Genomic DNA, 21,988 nt, shown 5'->3' with positions numbered 1-21,988 from the left:
AAATTTTATTAAAAGCATTTACACAGTCAGCACCTACTGCTGATCACATAAGTGCTTCTGTATATTGACCTTTATCTTTACTGTAGAAGTACCTGAGGAATGATTGGTCATGATGGCAGGAACTCCATAGTAAGTGAATGTCCCATTCTCAAATCGCAATCCTTCTTTGCCAACCTCTACTTCTACTTTACCCTAGAAGAGGCAGAAATATTTTGCTCACTGTGAACAGAAATTTTCTGACCTTTATATCTGTGTAGCAAACATCAATATTGCCAAAATCACCATTTTAGTTCCCTAAATCCTTATAATAAAAATGCAATATTTTAGCATATGCAATGTGTTTACCAGATCTAAGTGGTTTCCCTCCCTCAAGAGCTGGTTCAGACCCACCTGAAGTATCAGAATAAAATAGTCCACTGGCCGATTACGCTGATAGAGATAATGCTCAGGCAATCTTTTATTCTTTTCATCGAACTTCAACTCTTGAATAACGTTGGGGTGTTTCAAAAGCCTTAGTAGGATCTTTTCAGAAAGATACGGAGATTTGAAAGGCTCCACCTCTGCAAAAAAACAAACAAACATCAAATTTCATCATTTCATTGGAATTTTGTTTCAGATATTACTGGTAACCAGTCAGGCTACATGACAATTTCCTAATAAAAGTTACTGTCACAGAGAACTTTAATTGAATTAGTCAATCATGGCAAATTCATTTTTACTAGATGTGAATGAATCTACTCTTAACCTTTCAGGTACAGTTTTGCATTTATACAGTGGACTTGAAGTCCTGGAACTCACACTGTTGTGACTGCGTTGTGTTTAAGTCTCTATATTTAAGGCAGCAGTGGTTTTCAGAGTGCTGACCTGTACAATCAATAGTTGTTTGATAAAGCTATTATAATCGTGTTTGACACTGTTTGTTCATCACATCCTCCAGAGACTCCTGAGGCAGGCCTTTGGCCAAAACACAGGCCCGTGTTGAGCCATTGGATGCAATGAGGAATTAAACTTAAGTTGTTTGATGCAATAAACAATTGGACTTTACAGTGTTGTCTGTCAACTTTTTGGTACCTTATGATAAGAACATAAGAGGTTTCCTACTGGGTCAGACCAAGGGTTCATTTAGCCCAGTATCTTGTTTCCAACACAGTGGCAAGTCTAGGTCATAAGCACCTGGCAGACACCTAAAAAGTGGCAAGGTTCTACGCTACTTAACCCCAGCGGTAGCTTTTCCCAGGTCTACCTTAATAATGATTTATAGACTTTCTCCAGGAGTTTGTCCAAACCTTTTTTAAGCTGCATTAACTGCTTTTAACACTTGGCCTGGCAATGAGTTCCAGAACTTAGCTATAAGTTGAGGGAAAAATATTTTCTCCTATTTGTTTTAAATGTGCTAATATATAGCTTCATGGAGTGTCCCTAGGTTTTGTACTTTATGAAAGAGTAAACAATCATTTCACATTAACCTCTTCCACTCCACTAGGGATTTTATAGACCTCTATCATCTCCGCGCAGCCGTCTCTTCGCCAAGCTGAACAGCCTTAAACTTCTTTAGCCTTTCCTCATATGAGAGTTGTTCCATCCTTTAGTCATTTTGGTCACCCTTCTCTGTACTTTTTCCAGTTCTACTATATATATTTTTTTGAGATGTGGCGATCAGAAATGCACATAATACTCAAGGTGCCATCTCACCATGGAAGCGGCGTTAAGATATTCTTTGGATTATTGACTCATTATTGGAGTTGATTTCAAACTCTCCAAAACTTATTCAAAAGGGACCCAAAAAAGTTATTTACAGCAAGAATGAGGTGAAGTCTGCTTGTATTCAATGGTAACAAACACCCCATCAGATCCCAGTCAGAACTGATGATTCAAGCCACCACTCCTGTACCCCCTCCCCCCCAAGACATAGATGTGGCTTTTATTCACCTAACCAAAGCTTCCACCTTTCATATATTTGGGTCAATACTCAGCCACGGTGGTTGGCATTTTTTCTAAACACTGGCTGTCTTAGCTGAATCAGGAATTCTGCACCAGTACCTAGACAGGGCCAGCACAGAATATCTGGATACTGCAGTCAGTGGCACTGGGATCTGGATAACTTAGGACAGCCTTTTTACTGTTCTAACTTATCCAGGTTGTGGCATTCAAGGATAATTTGCCGCTCTGCCCCAGTTCTGTCCACTGACTGCCCCACCACTATCCAGATAGTAAGGATATTCAGCAACACTGTTCATACAGTGCCACTGAATATCACAGTCAATGCCACTTATCCAGTTAGCATTCTCCAGCCCAGAGCAGGCATAAATTGTTGTGGCCTCCTGTTTATGAATAATTTCCATTGTTTATTATGTTATGGGCCAGAAGTACTAAAATTTTCCAGTGTCTGTGGGAACATTTTAATACTTCTGACTCACAGGAAATAATGGAAACTATTCATGAAACAGGAGGCCACCTAAATTTATGCCTGCCCTGGGCTGGAGAAAATGCTAACCTAATAAGTGCCATTGATTATGATATTCAGTGGCACTATATAGATAGTGTTGCTTAATATCCTTAGAGTATCTCAGCGCTATCTGGATGGAATGAGTGGACGGAACTGGAGCAGAGTGGAAAATTATCCGGATAGTGGCAATTTTAGGAACCTTAGACTTTGCTGAAAAGCTGTTAGTTACATGCATACATATATATATATATATCTATAGACATAGACATGTATGCAATAGCAGGCAGAAATTTACAGAACACATGTTCAGGAGGGCGGGGGAGGGCCTTCCAGGTATATGTGTATGTGATATTTTAGAACTGCAATACATGCATACCTTGGAAGTTTACTGCTTGCCATTTATGCCTACTCAGAGTCATCGAAAACAGATATCATGTTATGAGAATCAGGTGCTGAACATTTTTATTTTAAACTACAAAGGTTTTTTTTTTTAAACCTTAGGTTGAAACCTGGGAGCATTTAAAGTCTTTCTTTCCCTGTGCCTAGATCTAAAGAGAAAGATGGTATATGGAAATTTGCTCCTTGTTTTTTACTGGAATGCAGAGGTATTCACTAGATATTTTTTATTAGTCCTATTTAATGAATGATGGAAGAGCTACACCTTCATGCAGAAGTTCTGTCCAGAGTCAGTTATATTTAGAAACATGCCGGTCCAACAGTTCCTACACTACACAATAGCAAGCAGCATAGTATTGCTGCCAAGTTTATACAAAGGTAAGTGGAAAATAAATGTGTGAATAACCCATCACAGTTTCATTATTGCTACCAAGTATTACATATTTTGGGCATTTGCCTAAAACTTTGACTGGATGGACCATATAGATCTTTATCTCCCCTCGTCTACTTTGTTACTACGTTACTATGGTCTTAATTCATTTATCCACACCTTACATGTACAAGGTATTGGTTTTGTCAACCCAAAGGCGAAACCTAAGGTTGGTTTTATTTTTATTTGGATTTTGCTCACACCTTTTCCAGTAGTAGCTCAAGTTGAGTTTCACTGAGGTACCGTAATCTAAATTTGTACCTGAGGCAATGGAAGATGGGAAAATTAGGTTCTTACCGTGGTAATTTTCTTTCCTTTAGTCATAGCAGATGAATCCATTACAAATGGGTTGTGTCCACCTACCAGCAGGGGGAGACAGAGAGCACTGAAAACCATAGTGCCTCTTGGCCAGCTAGCTCCATCTGCCTCTCAGTATTTGAAGCTTCCAAAGCAGTGTTACACCGCAAAGTAGAATAACATGAACTTTCCTCACAGCGAACGAACGCCCCAGAACAGGAGCAGTAATTCAAAGGAGGGACAAACTCAACCTCCTGTAACAGAACAGAAATCCTGAAGACTGTTTTCCAACTTCTCCCAATGAGGGAACATATCTACAGGAAAAACTGAACTCAAAACAGCATTAATCAATCAATCAAACAATCAATCAATCAATCAGGGCGGGCTCATGGATTCATCTGCTATGACTATAGGAAAGAAAATTACCAAGGTAAGAACCTAATTTTCCCTTCCTTGTCATCAAGCAGATGAATCCATTACGAATGGGATGTATCAAAGCAATCCCTAGACAGGGTGAGAACAGGCCACACCATGCGCCAGCACTTGTGCTCCAAAATGCACATCCCTCCTGGCAGCCACATCCAGCCTGTAATGTCGGGCAAATGAGAGCTTAGACGCCCATGTCGCTGCACTGTATATCTCTTGAAGACAGAGTGCTCCAGTTTCAGCCCAAGAAGAGGAAATCACTCATGCGGAATGTGCCTTAAAGGCTTCAGGCAGAGGCCGGCCAGACAGCAGATATGCTGAAAAAATATATTCTTTGAGCCAACGAGCCAGAGTAGCTTTAGAAGCTGGAGACCCTCTGCGAGGACCTGACAACAAAATAAAAAGGTGATCAGAGGTCCTGAAAGCACTTGACATGCACAGATATTGCAACAGAGCCCTTCGCACATCTAGAAGGTGCAAATGCCCAAAAGATTCCGGAAACTCCTCTCTAGAAAAGGAGGGCAGGAAAATAGGCTGGTTTAGGTGAAACGCTGAAACCACCTCAGGCAGAAAAGAAGGCACCGTACGTACCATAACTCCGGACTCTGAGAATTGCAGAAATGGGTCTTGACAGGACAGCACCTGGAGCTCAGACACCCGTCTCGCCGATGTAATGGCCACCAAAAAGACCGTCTTTAGGGTCACATCTTTCTCCGAAGCTCGCCTAAGTGGCTCGAAGGGCGAACACTGAAGGGCCTTTAAATCTAACCCCAGGTTCCAGGCCGGACACGGAGCCTGCAGGGGAGGACGGAGCCAAAGCACCCCTCTAAGAAACCGTACCACATCCGGATAAGCAGCCAGGGAGAGGCCAGCCACCTTCCCCCGAAAACATGCTAAGGCTGCCACTTGAACATGCAGGGAATTATAGGCCAAGCCTTTTTGTAAACCATCCTGCAAAAAGTCAAGTATCGGCGAGACAGAAGCCCGCATGGGTGTAATCACTTTAGCAGCACACCAAGCCTCAAACTGGTGCCAAATTCGAGCATAGGCAACGGAAGTGGAACGCTTGCGGGCCTGAAGGAGAGTGGAGATGACCAGCCCTTGTCTCTCAATTGCGCCCTCTAAATAGCCATGCCGTAAGACCAAAGCAGCAGGCGTCCTCCATGGTTACCGGCCCCTGTGACAACAGGTTCGGTACCAGAGGCAAAGGAAGGGGAACCTCCACCAGCATCCGCCGGAGGTCCGCATACCATGGCCGCCTGGGCCAATCCGGGGCAATGAGAACCACCTCTCCTTGATGAAGCTGAATCCGCAGGAGTACTCGCCCTATCAAGGGCCAAGGAGGGAACACATACAGGAGGCCCTGAGGCCAGGGTTGAGCCAAGGCATCCAACCCCGCAGAGCGAGGATCTCTCCGTCTGCTGTAAAAGCACGGGACTTTGGCATTTGCGCTTGACGTCATAAGATCCGCTACGGGCGTCCCCCATTTGGCACAGATCTGAAGGAACACTTTGTCTGCCAGTTCCCACTCCGCTGGGTCGATTTGATGCCTGCTTAGATAATCGGCTTGCACGTTGCTCTGACCTGCAATGTGAGCTGCTGACAGAAACTGCAGATGTAGCTCAGCCCAGTGGCATATCTGAGCGGCCTCTGCGGCCAGTGCTTGACACTGAGTGCCGCCTTGTCGATTTATGTAGGCCACTGCTGTCATGTTGTCCGACAGAACTCTGACAACCAGTCCCTCCAGGGTCGTGTGAAAGGCCAGAAGCGCCTGGAATATCGCTTTTAATTCCAAGCGATTGATGGACCACTCCGACTCCTCGGATGTCCAGAGACCCTGGACATGCCTTTCCTGACAATGTGCTCCCCAGCCCTTCAGGCTGGCACCTGTTACTACCAGGCACCAATCGGGGAGCGCTAGCGGCATTCCTCGCCGCAGCATGCTGTCTGAGAGCCACCTCTCCATACTGAGTCGGGCCGCAGGGAGCCACGTGAGTCTGCGCTGGTAATCCTGAGAAATTGGAGACCATCGTTGAAGCAGGGAACACTGCAGAGGTCTCAGGTGCGCTCTCGCCCATGGCACCACTTCGAAGGTGGCCGTCATCGACCCCAACAGCTGGACTATGTCCCAAGCTCGCGGGCGAGGCATCCTCAGGAGCAGATGGACCTGGTTCTGAAGCTTGCACCACCTTTGGTCGGGGAGAAAGACAAACCCCGAGGCTGTGTCGAACCGGACCCCCAAATATTCTACAGATTGAGAGCGGGGTCAGGTGACTTTTGGGTATATTGACGACCCAGCCCAGAGATTGAAGTACTGAGACCACTCTGGCTGTTGCATGATGACTCTCTTCTGCAGAGTCCGCTCTGATGAGCCAGTCGTCGAGGTACGGGTGAACCCGGATACCCTCTTGCCTGAGAATGGCAGCTACTACCACCATTACTACTACTACTACTACTACTTGACATTTCTAGAGCGCTTACCTTGGAAAAGGTTCGGGGAGCTGTGGCGAGGCCAAAAGGCAAGGCCCGAAACTGGAAATGTTTTCCCAACACCACAAACTGGAGAAACCGTTGGTGCGAGGGCCAAATAGGAATGTGCAAATAAGCTTCTTTCAAGCCCAGAGACGTGAGAAACTCTCCTGGCTATACTGCCGCAATGACGAAGAGCAGGGTTTCCATGCGAAAATGCCGTACTCTCAGTGACTTGTTGACTTCCTTTAAGTCCAGTATGGGCCGAAAAGACCCTCCTTTTCGCAGCACCACAAAGTAAATGGAGTAACGGCCGTAGCCGAGCTCGGTGGGAGGCACAGGGACCACCGCCCTGAGGTGCAACAAGCCTTGCAAGGTCTCCTCTACCGCCGCCCGTTTGACGGCAGAGCCGCATCGGGACTCCACAAACACGTCTCTCACTGAGGCATTGAATTCTAATCTGTAGCCATCTCTGATCATGTCCAAAACCCACTGATCTGAGGTAATCTTGACCCATTCCTCAAGAAAGAGGGAAAGACGTCCTCCAACTGCAGGAATCGAGGAGTGGGCAGGCACACCATCAATGAGAGGGTCGCCCATGAACTCCAGGCTTTGAGCCGGCCGCTGCGGAACGTTTGTCCGAGCAAAAGGAGTTCCTCTGCTGAAAGCGGGCACGTGAAGTAAACCCAGCAGAACGCCCCGGGCGGTACCTTCTAGCTTCACGGAAGCGAGGTCTGGAAGAGGAGGGAACCGCCTGACCCTTGGAAGAAGGCCGCGGCCTATCCTCGGGTAAGCGCTGGGGTATAGTTCCCCTCAGGCCTTTAACAATTTTCTCCAACTCCTCACCAAATAGGAGAAGGAAGGCCCTGGAAGGGCAACTTCACCAACCTTTGCTTAGAGGCCATGTCAGCCGCCCAATGCTGTAGCTATAGAAGGCCACAGCCATCTGTTTAGCCGAAGCTCTGACCAGATCATAGAGGGCGTCAGACAAAAATGACAAGGCCGACTCCATCCGCGGTGCCACTCCACAAGGGGTTCCGCCCCATCCCTGGGCTGTTCCACTGCCTGTTGCAACCAAGCGAGGCAGGCTCAAGCAGCATAACAACTGCACACAGATGCCCGTAAGGCTAGGCCTGAAATCTCAAAGGACCGTTTGATTGCTGATTCCAGACGTTGGTCCTGCATGTCCTTCGGGCGACCCCTCCCTCTACTGGGAGGGTAGTCTTTTTCGTCACAGCCGTGACTAGGGCATCCACTTTAGGCACGGCCAAGCGTGCCAAGTGCTCCTCACTGAGAGCGTATAAGTGCCCCATTGCCCTGGCAACTTTCAAAGGCCCCTCAGGGTCAGCCCAGTGAGTCGAAATAAGCTCTTGGATGGAGTCATGCAAAGGAAAGGCTCAAGCAGGTTTCTTAGTACTTGCCATCTTCGGATTACCAGAGGAGGCTTCGCCCATCACAGGATCTTCAATAGAGAGGGCCTGTAAGGCATCAGAAATAAGCGCTGGCAGCTCCTCGCGGTGGAAAATCCTAATCGCAGTGGGATCATCTGGATCCAGTGGCAATCCTACACCTTCCTCTGGCTCTTCAGACCACGAAGGCCTGCCAGACCCCTCAGAATCCCCACAGCCCGACCACGGACCTCTTCAATGCTGCGTTCGGCACCTAACTCTTACCTTTCAGGAATTCCAGACTGCTCCAATTTGTCTGCCCCTATCGGTCTGACTGTTCACGTGTCCTTTAGATTGTAAGCTCTTTGAGCAGGGATTGTCCTTCTATGTTAAATTGTACAGCGCTGCGTAACCCTAGTAGCGCTTTAGAAATGTTAAGTAGTAGTAGTAGTAGGAAGGGGGGTGCACCACTTTCTGAAGGGGAATTTACCCTTCTGCGCTTGTCTAGCGGCCAACTGTCTGGGGAAAAAATGCCTGACAGCAATCCCGGGTCGGTCTCCACCAGAGGGGAACCAGGTAGCAACGCAGAGTCAGACATCTGCGGCAGAGCTCTTTTAACATGAACGCTTTATGTACAAGCAACACAAACTCAGGGGAGAAAGGCTCACCCTGGCCTCCCGGTTCCAATCCGGGGTAAGCAGCTCCTCTGGTAGCCTCCATCCGAGGCTCCCCTCCGGCCTCAGACCCCTCCGCTCCTGCGGGGGTCGAGCCATACGGCGCATCCAAGATGGCGCCCGCTGCCAGCTCCACCGAGCGGGAAGAAACCTCGCTCGCCATGCTTGGGCCGGCCCTGACGTCTGAAGAGCACGATTTACAGAGCCCCGCTGCGGATCTGCGCTTGCCACAACGTGAACAGCACTTAACAACCTCCGCAGCAATCGCTGAAAACGGAAGAAAATTTCAAAATGGCGGATTTGCGCCAAAAACATCCCGATCGCGGGCCCTCCCCGGAGGAGCTACAAGACTCTCTTATCTCACCAGACCGACTCACAGAGCTCCGGTCACGCTGCACAGATGGAAGGAAGCCTCAGAATCGCAGCGCTAACAAGCGCATCGCAGGGTTTTTTTGTTTTGTTTTTTAAACGCTGTGAGGAAAGTTAGAGGCAACAGCTACAGAGGCACTCCAGAGGTCCAGGAGAGTGGGAAAGGCAGGGAATGGATGAACCAATGTGCCTGCACCCACATAGAAGAGTGTGGGAAAGGCAGGGAAAGGACATACCAATGTGCCTGCATCCACATAGAAGAGTGTGAGTGTGGGAAAGGCAGGGAAAGGACATACCAATGTGCCTGCATCCACATAGAAGAGTGTGGGAAAGGCAGGAACAGGGCAAACCTATATGCCTGCATCCACATAGGGGGAAGGGAAAGGCAGGGACAGGGCAAACCTATGTGCCTTTAAAGTGAAGCTGCAATAGCCACAACACCCCTGCTACAACTGGCAAAAGCCCAGGAGCCACCCCAGGAAGATTTTTGAAGGAGCTGAATAAGCTGCGTCCAACCCTGCTGGGGAGATAGAGAATACTGAGAGGTAGATGGAGCTAGCTGCCCAAGAGGCACTATGGTTTTCAGTGCTCTCTATCTCCCCCTGCTGGTAGGTGGACACAACCCATTCGTAATGGATTCATCTGCTTGATGACAAGGAAATGGCCATTGTTTTGTGACCTTTCAGGTAGATCTGCAGGATTCTCCTTCATATTGTTTCCCTTAGCAAAAGCAATCCGTAAATTGACATTTTGGAAGGTTGGATGTAATTGTATAATATCCATTTTGGCAATGTTTGAAATACAAGCTGTGTATTTCATCACCATTGTGCAAATGTCGTCTGACTTAAGTCTTCAGGCTAGGACCTGCTAACTGTAACTCTTGTTATTTGCTTTCTTGAAAGCACTTTTAAGTATTATTTTTAGGATAGCCCGTCTCTTCTTCATTAGATCTTTAGCTTGCTTCTTATAAACATTCTTTTCAGAGCAGACTCTACATATTCTAAGCATTTGTGATGGTGGCAAACTGTTCTTGAGATGTGTGGGATGGCAGCTGGTTATGCAAAAACATGTTTCTATCTGTTGGGTTGTTTTTTTTTTTTTTTTCAAAACTTTTGAGTAGAACCCCCCCCCCCCCCAAGCATTTTGCAATTTAATGTTCATATCTAAACAGTGTATCTGAGAAAATGAATGCAGATGTTGTCATTACAGCTATTAAGGTCAGTTCCTGATGGTAACCCTAGATATTTGTTCCCTATACACCTCCATACCACAAGACAAAGCATTAGCAGTGGTGAAAGAAGTTTTGGAATCAAGGGAAAGACTACACGCAATACCTATGGATGGATTTAGATGCTATTAACTAGAATAGCTTTGAAGGAGAATTATTTTTTATTCAATCGTGTATTCTACCTTCAGACTAGCGGTGTAACAATGGGGGCTACTTTTGCCTCTTCAATTGCAAATCTGTTCATGACATTTCTTGAAAAAGAATGGATAGAATAATCACCATTCAAAGAGACTGATAAATCGTTGGTGGAGATTCATCGACAATATTTTTATGCTATGGAAGGGAAAGGTAAGAGTTACAACATGGCATAACATTTGTAACATGGCTTAATAGCTGTAATGACAACATCCACATTCTTCTCAGATGGCACTATTTAGATATGACTTGCAATATGTGCGTTTTTTTAAAACAAACACATATTTGCATAACTCTAGTTGCTATCCCAGACATCTCAAGAACAGTTTGCCATTATCACAAATGCTTAGAATATGTAGAATTTGCTCCCAGAAGAACGTTATGAAACTGAGAGAGACGGGGGCTATCCTAAAAAAAATACTTAAAAGAGCTTACAAGCGAGCAAAGTATAATAACAGAATTACTGTTAGGAGGTCCCAGCCCGAAGACCAAGTTGGATGACATTTGCATAACGGTGATGAAATACACAGCTTGTAGTTCAAACACTGCCAAAATGGTAAGAAACCTTTGGGATATTATACATTTACATCCAACATTCCGAAATATTAAATTATGGATTGCTTTTGCTAGGGGAAACAATTTGAAGGAAAGATTGAATCCTGCAGACCTACCTGAAAGGTCACTGACCATTTTAGATATGACACTTGCAAAATAACATTACAAACCAGGATCTTTGAGGACAAAATCAATGTAGGATCTTTGACGACGAGATCAATGGAAAAACAAATCGATTGCATCATTGTACAAACTGCTTAACAGATCATATGATTTACCGTTGCCCATGCAAGAAGTTATATGTGGGCATGAGTCCAATATTAATAGAATGAATAGGAAGGAGCCAATAGTGGGACACTGTATTTTGATGAAACATTCATCTGAAGATCTGAAATGCTGTATTTTGGATAAAGTACAACCGGCAAAAAGAGGAGGAGATCACAAGTTACAATTACAACAGAGAGAAAAAGAGAGAAGCAAAATGGATTTTTGACATGAAGATTTTGGATCCGGCAGGATTAAACAGTACCATCATACATTCTATTAATTTAGGCCCCCTTTTACTAAGGCGCGCTCACGTTTTTAGCACATGCTAAAACTGTGGGCACGCTAAACGTTAGAGATGCCCATATGAATGCATTGGCATCTCTAACGTTTAGAGCAGCCACAATTTTAGCGCGCACTAAAAATGTGAGCAAGCCTTAGTAAAAGTGGGACTTAATTTTTGAGGTTTGAAATAGATTGTGTTTCGTAAAAATTCATTTAAGATTCCTGTTATGCAGGATACATTCTATTTACATGATTAGGTCAGCATGTGACGCATGAGTGCCATTTTAAGAAAATCTTCTAAGAAGCTGGAAGTATGTGAACTGGGTGGTGGAGTCTTGTAAGTTACACAGAACAAATCCTTTGAATTCATAAAGACTTTTCATTTTTCAGATAAATAAAGTTGGCGATTTGAAGATTTTCAACAGACAGCACAAGTTCCTGAGGAAGCCATGAGATGGGTGACACGGTGGCTCAGTTGAACAAAAGCTAAGTGCTGTTTCATAAACGGTATTTCCTTTGAGTGCTTTATATCACCATATTCACCTTTGGGAGCTTTATATTATTTTATGAATTTTGATGCACAGTGAATAGTGGCACAGCAAAAGTAATATAACAAAACTAGTAAAAAAGCCCCGTTTCTGATGCAAATGAAACGGGGGCTAGCTAGCAAGGTTTTCTTCTGTGTGCATGTGGGAGTGTGTGTGTCCCTGCCCTCTGCCCTCTCTCCCCTCCCCCCTCTGAGTCCTTCACTGTTTTGCTGTGTTTTCCTTCACTGACTGTTTGTGTTACAGAGAGGGCGGGGCAGACACTCATGGGGAAACCGGATATCTCTCCCCCTTCACACTTCCGGCTGGAGGCTTCATAGAACATTGGTGTTGCCTTTTATATAGAGAGATAAGAATTCTGAGTCAGATAATAGAAACAGGATACCAGCTTAAGCTAATGCTGGTTGTACCCTAGGATATTTATCTTAAGGGTTTCTGAGGTCTCTTTCTCCTTAAAACAAATAAGTATCCATATTTGTGAAGCTTGACACAAACTGGTGTGTTCTTTGTTGTTAGTATAGATAAATCTGTAAAGCTCTCAATCAGCTACTCGCAATTCTTAAGAACAGACCATTACAGTAGTCCATCAAAGGACAAACCTTGCAAACATTTTCCACCATGACGAACCTAACTATTTTAAGTTTATGAAAGATCTTAGAAATCATCTCTGAACTTGTTTCTTCATAGACATGTATCAAGTTTCTGATCTCTAAGTATTATTCATACTAAATACCTTGGGACAATCAACCTCAATGAAGTCAAACAAAACAATTTGAGTTTCAGAAATATTAAGGCTTTAGGTGATTACCTTCCATCCAATGGATAATTTTCACAAGACACAAATGCAATTTTATAAAAAAGTGTCTTCAAAAGAAAGTTTCAATTGACAACAAAAATTGGATATCAGAATATCAGCATGTCTTATGTTGCATCCAAAGATGTTTCAATAACATGCATAACGGAATAAGAAATGACAGACAGGAGCCCTGAAGGACTCTGATTGAACATGCTACAAATTCAGATTTCTCTGACTCATTGAAAACACAATACCTCCTATCACATAAGAAGGAACGAAACCAACATAATACTGTTCCAGTTTGTCATATGGATTTGGTTCAGTAAAATGTCATGATTGATCATGTCAAAAGCTGCTGAAATATTTTTTAAGTAATCAGCAAAAACTCTGTCCATTTATCAAAACCAGTCTTGACACCGTCTAAAAAAAAAACAATGTTTGTGTCATCATGACCTTTTCTAAAGCCAAATTGATATTGATCTAATAATTCCCTGTTCTTGGAGATAATCATCTAATTGTTGAAACACAGAACACTCAAACACTTTCACAAAGAAATGCAGTGAAGAGATGGGACAATAATTATCAATGACTGTATGATCTCATTTTGAATTATTTTATTTTTATCAAAGGTTTAACTGCTGCCTCTTTCAATGCAGATGGCATAACACCCTCCTGTAAAGATACATTAACCATTTGGGTATAAAAAGGACCAAAAAAAAAAAAAGAAAGAAACCTTTCAAGGCTTTCACTGTCGAAGGATGAACACTAATGTAATCGACAGTTTCGTTTAGAAAAAAAATGCATTTACTTCCGTACTCTGCTAAATACAAAATAAAAAAAGAGATGTACTTTTTCAAAAACCAAACATCCATGAGTATGTCCCCCTTTCCTTTCCCTCCCATCCGTGAGCAGCATGTCCCCCTCTATCCCATATGCTCTATTTCCCCCTTCCTCCCCCCACATGTACGTCCCTATTACCAATCTATTTTCCAGCCCCCTCCCTCCATCCACCCTTTTTACAGCCCCCTCCCACCCATCCACGACTCCATCCATCCAGCAGTAGCCGCCCAAGCGGATTAGCAGCAGAAAGCAGGAAAGAGTGGGGGATCTTTCCTGCCCCAAAGAGGCCAACAGACCACTAGGGTGCACTGAGGTGTGTTTGAGGAGGGCACCCTGAGGCTCAGAGTTGGGCAGGAGAATGGGAAAGGGAAGGCTTGCCTGCACTTCCGCAGGAACTTCCTCAGGACCTGGGTCCATCCCTGCAGGATCCCTGCAATAACCACAGGATTCTTGCTAACCTCATTCAGATCTCTAGATGGGACTTTACTAGGGTTGGTTATCAACTCCCTCATTCCAGCACCCAAACACTTCTCTGCATTGACTCCTGAGTACCTTCCTTTGATGTGCTCTTGACCAGCCAATCTTCTAAGTACAGAAACACATGAACTCCCAAGTCTGTATAGCGATGTTGTGACTACAGCAACTACGGCAAGGCATTTTGTGAAAAGGAGCAAAAGTGAGGTCAAAAGGTAGGATGTGATACTGCTGGTGGCGTTTCCCCACCTGAAATCTGAGATACTTCTCTGTGTCTTGGAAGTATATGAATGTGGGTATAGGCATCAAAGTCAAGAGAGCATTGTCAATCGTTCTGAATCACGGGGAGAAGGGTGCCCAGGAAAATCATCCTGAACTTTTCTCATGGCCAGGCCCTGAATGAGGATGCCAAGGTGCAGAACCCCTCTGGGACCCTGGGGCAACTTCCTCCCCCCAACATGAGACAGCGTCAGCTCTGCTGCTCAGCGAGGCTCCTGTGTCGGCGACTGGCCAACAGGAAAAGCATTGGTCTCCAGAATGAGCTGGAGCATCTCCAGAAGACAGTGTAAGTACCGTCGATGTCTCGGTGGAGCATCCCAGGATGCTCTACAGTCCCTCCTGGAACAGGATCCAAAACCATTCCTCAAGGGCAGGCATCAGAAAAGGCTATGGCAGTGCCGTTGGGGGGACAGCCTGAGAAATACTTGATGCTGAATCGAGAGTAAGGTCCTGGCTCTGAAGAGACTGGCATGTTAGCACCAATACAATGGAGGGGGAGTGGTCCTCACACCACCAAAGTTTCTCAGGTGCTGGCAATGCTGACGCCACAGCACTCCTGGCACTGTGCTTTGAAGAGGATCAAATGCCCGGCATCTTGAGTCCCTCGGTGCCAATGAGGATGTAGAATTCACACGTCTCCTCGGTGCCAAGTTAGAATATGCTTGACCTGTGGGTCTGTTACCGATGCTCAATGTCAAGGCAGGGGGAGACCTCATCAATGCCAATTTGTCACCAGTATACAATGCAGCTCCAGAAGCCTTGGGAAACAATGCTCTCAATGCTGAAGTATTGGAATTCTGAGTGTCGCAAAGTCTCTTGCGCCTCCTCTCGGTTCTTGGGTTTTCTTCTGCATTTTGAGCACACTTTAGAAGGAGTCATCGCGCCTCAAGCACTTCAGGCACATGTCGTGTGGGTCGGTCACAGATATGGTCCTAGCACAATGGGTGCATTTCTTAAACCCACTGGCAGATTTCTGGGACATCGTGGGGAAGATAACCACAGTGAAATCAAATGGCTCAATGATAAGCAAAAAGAAAAAAGCCTCCTCAAGAAAAACTAAACAGAAACTTGGCCTGGAGCCTAGGCTCAAAATGTCTGCGGGCTGTGAAAAAAGAAACATCGAAGTACCAACAACTCTACAGGAAACATGGGGAAGGAAAGGTGAGAAAGGGAAAATGACACAATGCCCTGAAATACTCACAGAAGCAAGCAGGAAGGCACAAAAATAGCTCACAAAGAGCCAAAAATAAATTTAGAATGCGCCATGAGAAAAGACAACTTTTGTCAGCTCCGTGGAAAAAAGAGGACCAAGGGTCACATGCAACTTGGGCTGGCAGGAAGGTATTCACACATGCAGTACAGGCTTCCAAAGGCTTCTCAGACATGAATACTGGGCAGCATCCGCACCAGGGCTCCGTCGGGGACGTCACCCATCTATGGTAATTATTGTCCTGCTTGTCCTCTGAGAATGTTTTGTGTCACTTAACAAGAGATCGGCGTAGAAAAGACATAAAAACCAAGTAGATAATACAAGCCAGGTAATGGGTGAGTAAGTATAACAGTGAGTGGTGTTTTTCCAGTGTTCAGTCCATAAACAACTATTTTATATTTTGCACTGGGGTGTTTCGTTGGGATTTTTTTTGTTAAAACCTAAAATCAGAAGCTTATATACATCCATTACAAACAGGGCTGGTGCTAGGGTTTCTGGCGCCCTCCTGCAGCCTATTAGTCGGCGCCCCTACCCATCCAGGGGCGGGATCACTATGGCTCTACCCCTACAGCAGTCACACCCACAGTAGCTACACCCCTTTTACCAGCCATGGCACATATAAAGAGGCATTATTGAAAATATTACACCAATATAGACGAAGAAAAATAACGTGGGGTTTTTTCCCATTATAATTTCTGTAAGCTGTTACAGTTCCAGTATAACCAAAATGACACAAATCAAATTAGCATACAGACCAGGAATTAGGAGAACAGTCTTGCCAAATCTGAAACAATATGTTACCAAAATCTCAGAAACTAACAAACAGATCCCTATTCAGACACTTGGCCTTGCAGTCACACATGCAAAACAGATATAGCCCCTCTTCAAATTCTTCACAAAGTAACCTGAAATCCTAAGAAGCTTGACTCTGCATGCAGCACAGTACCAGAAAAACAGAAAGAAACACATTGCTATACATTGCAAAATAAGACAGCAGATGTAAATTCTCAAATTGGACATATTCCAAACACTAAAATGAAAATAAAATGATTTTTTTTCTACCATTGTTGTCTGGTGACTTAGTTTTTCTGATCATGTTGGTCTCAATCTCTGATTCTGCTGCTCTCTATCTGTTCTCTTAACTCTGTTTCCAGGGCTTCCTGTCCATTTATTTCTTTACTTTCCTCCTTCCTTCCTTCCTTCCTTCCATTTCTTGCCCTACATCCATAAGTAAAAGCTGGGTCCTCCGCAGACTTGACTGAAGGAGGTATAGAGTGGATCCAGCTTCTACCTATTTTCTCCATCCATTTGCAGTTTTTCTCCTCTCTTCCTTTTCCCTAATCTCCATTAGTATGCATCTCCTTCCTCTCTCTCTCCTCCCTACTACTACTACTACTATTAAACATTTCTATAGCGCTACTAGACTTACGCAGCGCTGTACAAGTTAACATGAAAAGACAGTCCCTGCTCAACAGAGCGTACAATCTAAATTGGACAGACGAACAGACAGCTAGGGGTGGGGAAATTGCAGTGGTAGGGGTGATAAGTGAGGGTGTTGAGTAAGAGAGTCATGGTTAGGAGTTGAAAGCAGTAGCAAAGAGGTGGGCTTTAAGCCTAGACTTGAAGACAGCCAGAGATTGAGCCTGACGTACTGGCTCAGGGAGTCTATTCCAGGCATAGGGAGCAGCGAGATAGAAGGAACGGAGCTGGGAGTTAGCAGTGGGGGAGAAGGGGGACGACAGGAGACATTTACCCAGCGAACGAAGTTCACAGGGAGGAGTGTAGGGAGAAATGAGAGCGGAAAGGTACTGAGGAGCTGCGGAGTGAATGCACTTATAGGTCAAAAGGAGAAGTTTGAACTGTATGCGGAAGCGGATAGGGAGCTAGTGAAGCGACTTGAGGAGAGGGCTAACGTGAATATAGCGACTCTGACGGAATATAAGACGCGCAGCAGAGTTTTGGACAGATTGAAGAGGAGATAGATGGCTGAGCGGGAGACCAGCGAGAAGCAAATTGCAGTAGTCTAGGCGAGAGGTGATAAGGGTGTGGGTAAGGGTTTTGGTAGCGTCCTCGGAGAGGAAAGGGCGAATTTTGTTAATATTATAGAGAAAGAAACGACAGGTTTTGGCAATCTGCTGAATATGAGCAGAGAAGGAGAGAGCGGAGTCAAAGATGACTCCAAGGTTGCGTGCAGACGGGACAGGAAGGGTGAGAGTGTTATCTACCGAAATAGAGAACGGGGGGAGAGGAGAGGCAGGTTTAGGGGGAAAGAGGAGAAGCTCGGTTTTGGTCATGTTTAGTTTCAGGTGACGGCGAGACATCCAGGCAGCGATGTCAGACAGGCAGGCCGATACTTTGGTCTGGATTTCAGCTGAGATATCCGGTGCGGAGAGGTAGATCTGGGTATCATCAGCGTAAAGGTGGTATTGAAAGCCATGGGATGAGATCAGAGCACCAAGGGAAGAGGTATAGATGGAGAAGAGGAGAGGTCCTAGGACAGATCCTTGGGGTACACCGACTGTACTCCATCCATATTCATCTCCTTCCTCTCTCTTCCCTCTCCTCCATGTCCAGCATTTTAACTCTCTCCCCTCCATCCATGTGCATCTCCTTCCTCTGTCTTCCCTCCCCTCCATGTCCATAATTTCTCCTCGCTCCCCTCCATCCATGTGCATCTCTCCTCTGTCTTCCCTGACCTCCATCCGTCCAGAATTTCTGCTCTCACCCCTCCCCTCCATCCATGTGCATCTACGTCCTCTGTCTTCTTTCCCCTTCATCTATGTCCAGCATTTCTTCTTTCTCCCTTCCCCTCCATCCATGTGCATCTCCTCCCTCTGTCTTTTCTTCCCTCCATCCCTGTCCAACATTTCTCCTCTCTCCCCTCCCCTCCATGTGCATCTCTTTACTGTCTTCCATACCCTCTATCCATGTCCAGAATTTCTCCTGCCCTCCCCTCCATCCATTCATTTCCAGCAACTCTCCTCTCTCCCTTGTCCTCCCCTCCTTCCATGTCCAGCAACTATTCTCTCCCCTGCCCTCCCCTCCATCCATGTCCAGCAACTCTCCACTCTCCCCTTTTCTCCCCTCCATCCATGTCCAGCAATTCTCCTCTCCCCTGCCCTCCCCTCCATCCATGTGCAACTCTCCTCTCTCCCCTCTATCCATCCATGTCAGCAACTCTCCTCTCTTCCCTCCATCCATCTATCCATCCATGTCCAGCAATTCTCCTCTCTCCCTTGCCCTCTCCTCCATATCAAGCAATTCTTCCATCTCCCCTGCCCCCCCCATCCATCCATGCCCAGCAATTCTCCTCTCTGCCCTCCCCTCCATGTCCAGCGATTTCTCCTCGCTCCATGGGCCCTGTCCTCCCTTCCATGTCCAGCAATTTCTCCTCTCTCACCTGCCCTCTTCTCCCATCTCACCTGCCCTCTTCTCCCATCCATATCCAGCGATTCTGCTTTGCCCCCTATCCTCCCCTCCCATCCATGTCCAGAGACTCACCCCAGCCCCACCTGCCCGTTCTCTTCTCCCAACATCCCCCTTTTCATTCCTGCTGCCCTGTGTTGTTTAAATCTTTTATTTTACCTCAAGTTGCAGCGGTGGCGGCGGCAGTGAAAGCAGCAGGCTCGTCTCCAGCCTTCTCTCTGTGTCCCGCCTTCCTCTGATGTAATTTCCTGCTTCCGCAAGGATGGGACACTGAAAGGGAAGGCTAGAGGCGAGCCTGCTGGTTTCACTGTCGCCGCCACTGCTCTGACTAGAGGTAAAATAAAAGATTTAAACTCCCCAGGGCAGCAGGAATGAAGGGAGGGCTGTCAGGGAGCTGAGGATGGGAAGGTGGGATTTGAGAGCTGCCTGCAGCTGGGCTGGAACTGTGAGCTGCCCAGGCGGTGGTAAGCATGGCTTGTGGTGCCCTCCAGAGGTCAGCGCCCCCCCCCCCTGCCATGCTTATCGGGTTCCGCAGGCCCTGATTACAAAGAGGTAGAAGCCGAGACATACTCTTTAAATACTAATTCACCCACCTGTTGCCATAAACCTGTGTGTGGCCAGCAAAAGCTGTGGAGAAATCTTCACCTTCATCACACTATCAGAGAGCTTGAAGAGAGCAAAGTCATGCTGCTTTCGTTCTTTGTAAGGAATTCTCTGTTTTTTCTGATTATCTGCTTTATAAACAGAAAGCAAGATCATTTATATGGCAAAAGCTGAACTATGTGAGATCAACAGCCTGATACTGCAAATACTGGAAATTTTCCAAAAAGTTTTTTTATTATGTTGGTTCCCTGACAAATAATTTCAGTGTGTAATTCATTTCTTCAGTTCATTTGCCCTGCTTTCCTAGGAAGCTTCTCTTTTTGCTGCATGGTAAGTTTCTCATTTTCTTGAGGGAGAATACAAGAAAACCTTGGTTCACCAATTCATTTTCTACCAGACTGTTAAAGAGACATAGATTCACATGAACTGCTATCAAGGCCAATACATTTTCTGTAATTGTTGAAGATAAATCATAAAATTATAGAAAAATCCCCAATTGCTCAATTATCAGTTTTGGTGACATGGGCAATATGCAAATGTACTTACTCAGATTGGAGAGTTGCATACATAAGTCCTTTGTTACAGAAATTTGCTGACTTCTTTTGCTTTTCTCAGCAACCGCTTTGAATCTCAATGAGAAATTTATGTACTTTAGCATCATACTATCTTAAGCAATGTTAACGCTACTGATAGCATTACTACCTAGCGAATTTTGCATGTTAAAAAATGTTCTCAGCTAAAACACATTAAAAATAGCATCAATCAAATGATGCAATTAACAGTGTGTCAGAATTTTGCAGTCACTGTGATTGCGCAACGTGTCCAACAACCCCAGCTTTACCAAAGGCCTTCAATCACTTTGGGATGTTTGGCCTCTAAATTTGCCGGACTTAAACTCCTTGGACTATCATGTTTGGGGAGCAATGTTGGAGGTCTATCATAAGTTCCACCCAAAGCTGCAAACAATTGCCAGACACAAGGAAGCGCAGCAGGTGATCTGGGACAGCCTTGTCAATTGGTCCCTGAGGTAGGCTGTCCAAGATCACTTGCAGCACTTCCTTGAATTCGGCAGTTGTTTGCAGCTTTGGATGGAGCTTATGATAGGCTTCCAACATTGCTCCCAGACATGGTAGTCCAAGGGGTTTAGGTTCGGCAAATTTAGAGACCACTAGTATTTTGTACAAAAGTCTACGTTACCATGACATCATTAGCAGTAAGCTGATACACCCCCCCTTTTGTTTTTCCACATAATGGTAGTTTTATAGTGCAAACATTTTTGAACATGAAAAAATCACTGGGTGGTCACGCTAAAAAGTCTAACTTCGCCGACCTCAAAAAGGAGAAAAAGCAGTCTAAGTGGCATAGAGCCGCAGCTATCAAAACAAGGAACCTCGCAATCCAGTGCCTGGAGTACACGCAGCAGAGGGCAGTTTAAATTAGGACTGCTTTTTCACAGGCACACATTAATCTGTTGAGCTATGCTATATGGATAGCACTCTACATATAATTTGGCAGAATACCCTCATACCACACCCTGAGCAGAAGATTTTAACATATTGTCCACTAGTGCCTTGGGTAGTTGACTCCTAATGTGGAACGTAGCAAGTAGCAGCTATAATTTGGGTTAACTGCATTTGCCATTTGGATGCCCAGTCTTCCAGTCTTGTAAGGTCTTCCTGCAATTTCTCATAGCCCACATGTGATTTAACAGCTTTGAATACTTCTGTGTCATCTGCAAATTTCATTACCTCACTCATCATTTCCACTTTCATACTGCCCCTGTACTATCTGGATAGTGGAGGGCATTTAGAAAAATTTTTAGCAGAATAGTGCCTCTAAAAATCCACAGACAGAGGACTTATACATTTAGTGCTGGCCACTAAACATAAACATCCATTTAAATATTGGTCTGTATATTTCTAATAAAAAATTATTTTAGCCACTTAATGGTTATAGCAATAAACACTTACCATAAAGATCGGTTTCATCCAGAATCTCAGATTTTATTATTTCTTCTATAATATCTTCCAATGTGATGATTCCCATTATTTCATAAAATGGATCTCCCTCACCTTCATTATTAACCCTCTGAACAACTGCCAAGTGGGATTTACCTAGAAAATCAACAAAGGAAACACACACACAAAATAAGTTAAATAACCACACATACAATAACAATTTAATTTCTAATCAACTGGCTCAAAATTCTAAAGTTACAGCTAAAGCATAAATACATATGTATTGCCATACTGGGACAGACCAAAGGTCCGTCAAGTCCAGCATCCTGTTTCCAACAGTGGCCAATCCAGGTCACAAATACCTGGCAAGATCACAAAAAAGTACAAAACATTTTATGCTCCTTATCCCAGAAATAAGCAATGTTTTCCCCCCAA

At 45.1% G+C, this 21,988-nt stretch overlaps 1 protein-coding gene across 1 annotated transcript in view; it reads right to left on the bottom strand.

The window, feature by feature from the left end:
* Positions 1 to 21,988, bottom strand: part of CNNM1 (cyclin and CBS domain divalent metal cation transport mediator 1) — a 300,200-nt gene that overhangs the window by 150,898 nt on the left and 127,314 nt on the right. Inside the window, exons 2-5 of the mRNA XM_030204797.1 lie at positions 21,566 to 21,709; positions 19,586 to 19,726; positions 391 to 560; positions 93 to 192 (exon numbers count right to left, since the gene is read on the bottom strand). Of these exons, the coding sequence (XP_030060657.1) occupies positions 93 to 192; positions 391 to 560; positions 19,586 to 19,726; positions 21,566 to 21,709 (555 nt within the window). The remainder of the gene's footprint in view (positions 1 to 92; positions 193 to 390; positions 561 to 19,585; positions 19,727 to 21,565; positions 21,710 to 21,988) is intronic.

This window comes from Microcaecilia unicolor, chromosome 5 (assembly GCF_901765095.1).
Source record: "Microcaecilia unicolor chromosome 5, aMicUni1.1, whole genome shotgun sequence".
Classification (NCBI taxonomy): Eukaryota; Metazoa; Chordata; class Amphibia; order Gymnophiona; family Siphonopidae; genus Microcaecilia; species Microcaecilia unicolor.
This window is presented reverse-complemented; position numbering and strand designations above follow the sequence as displayed.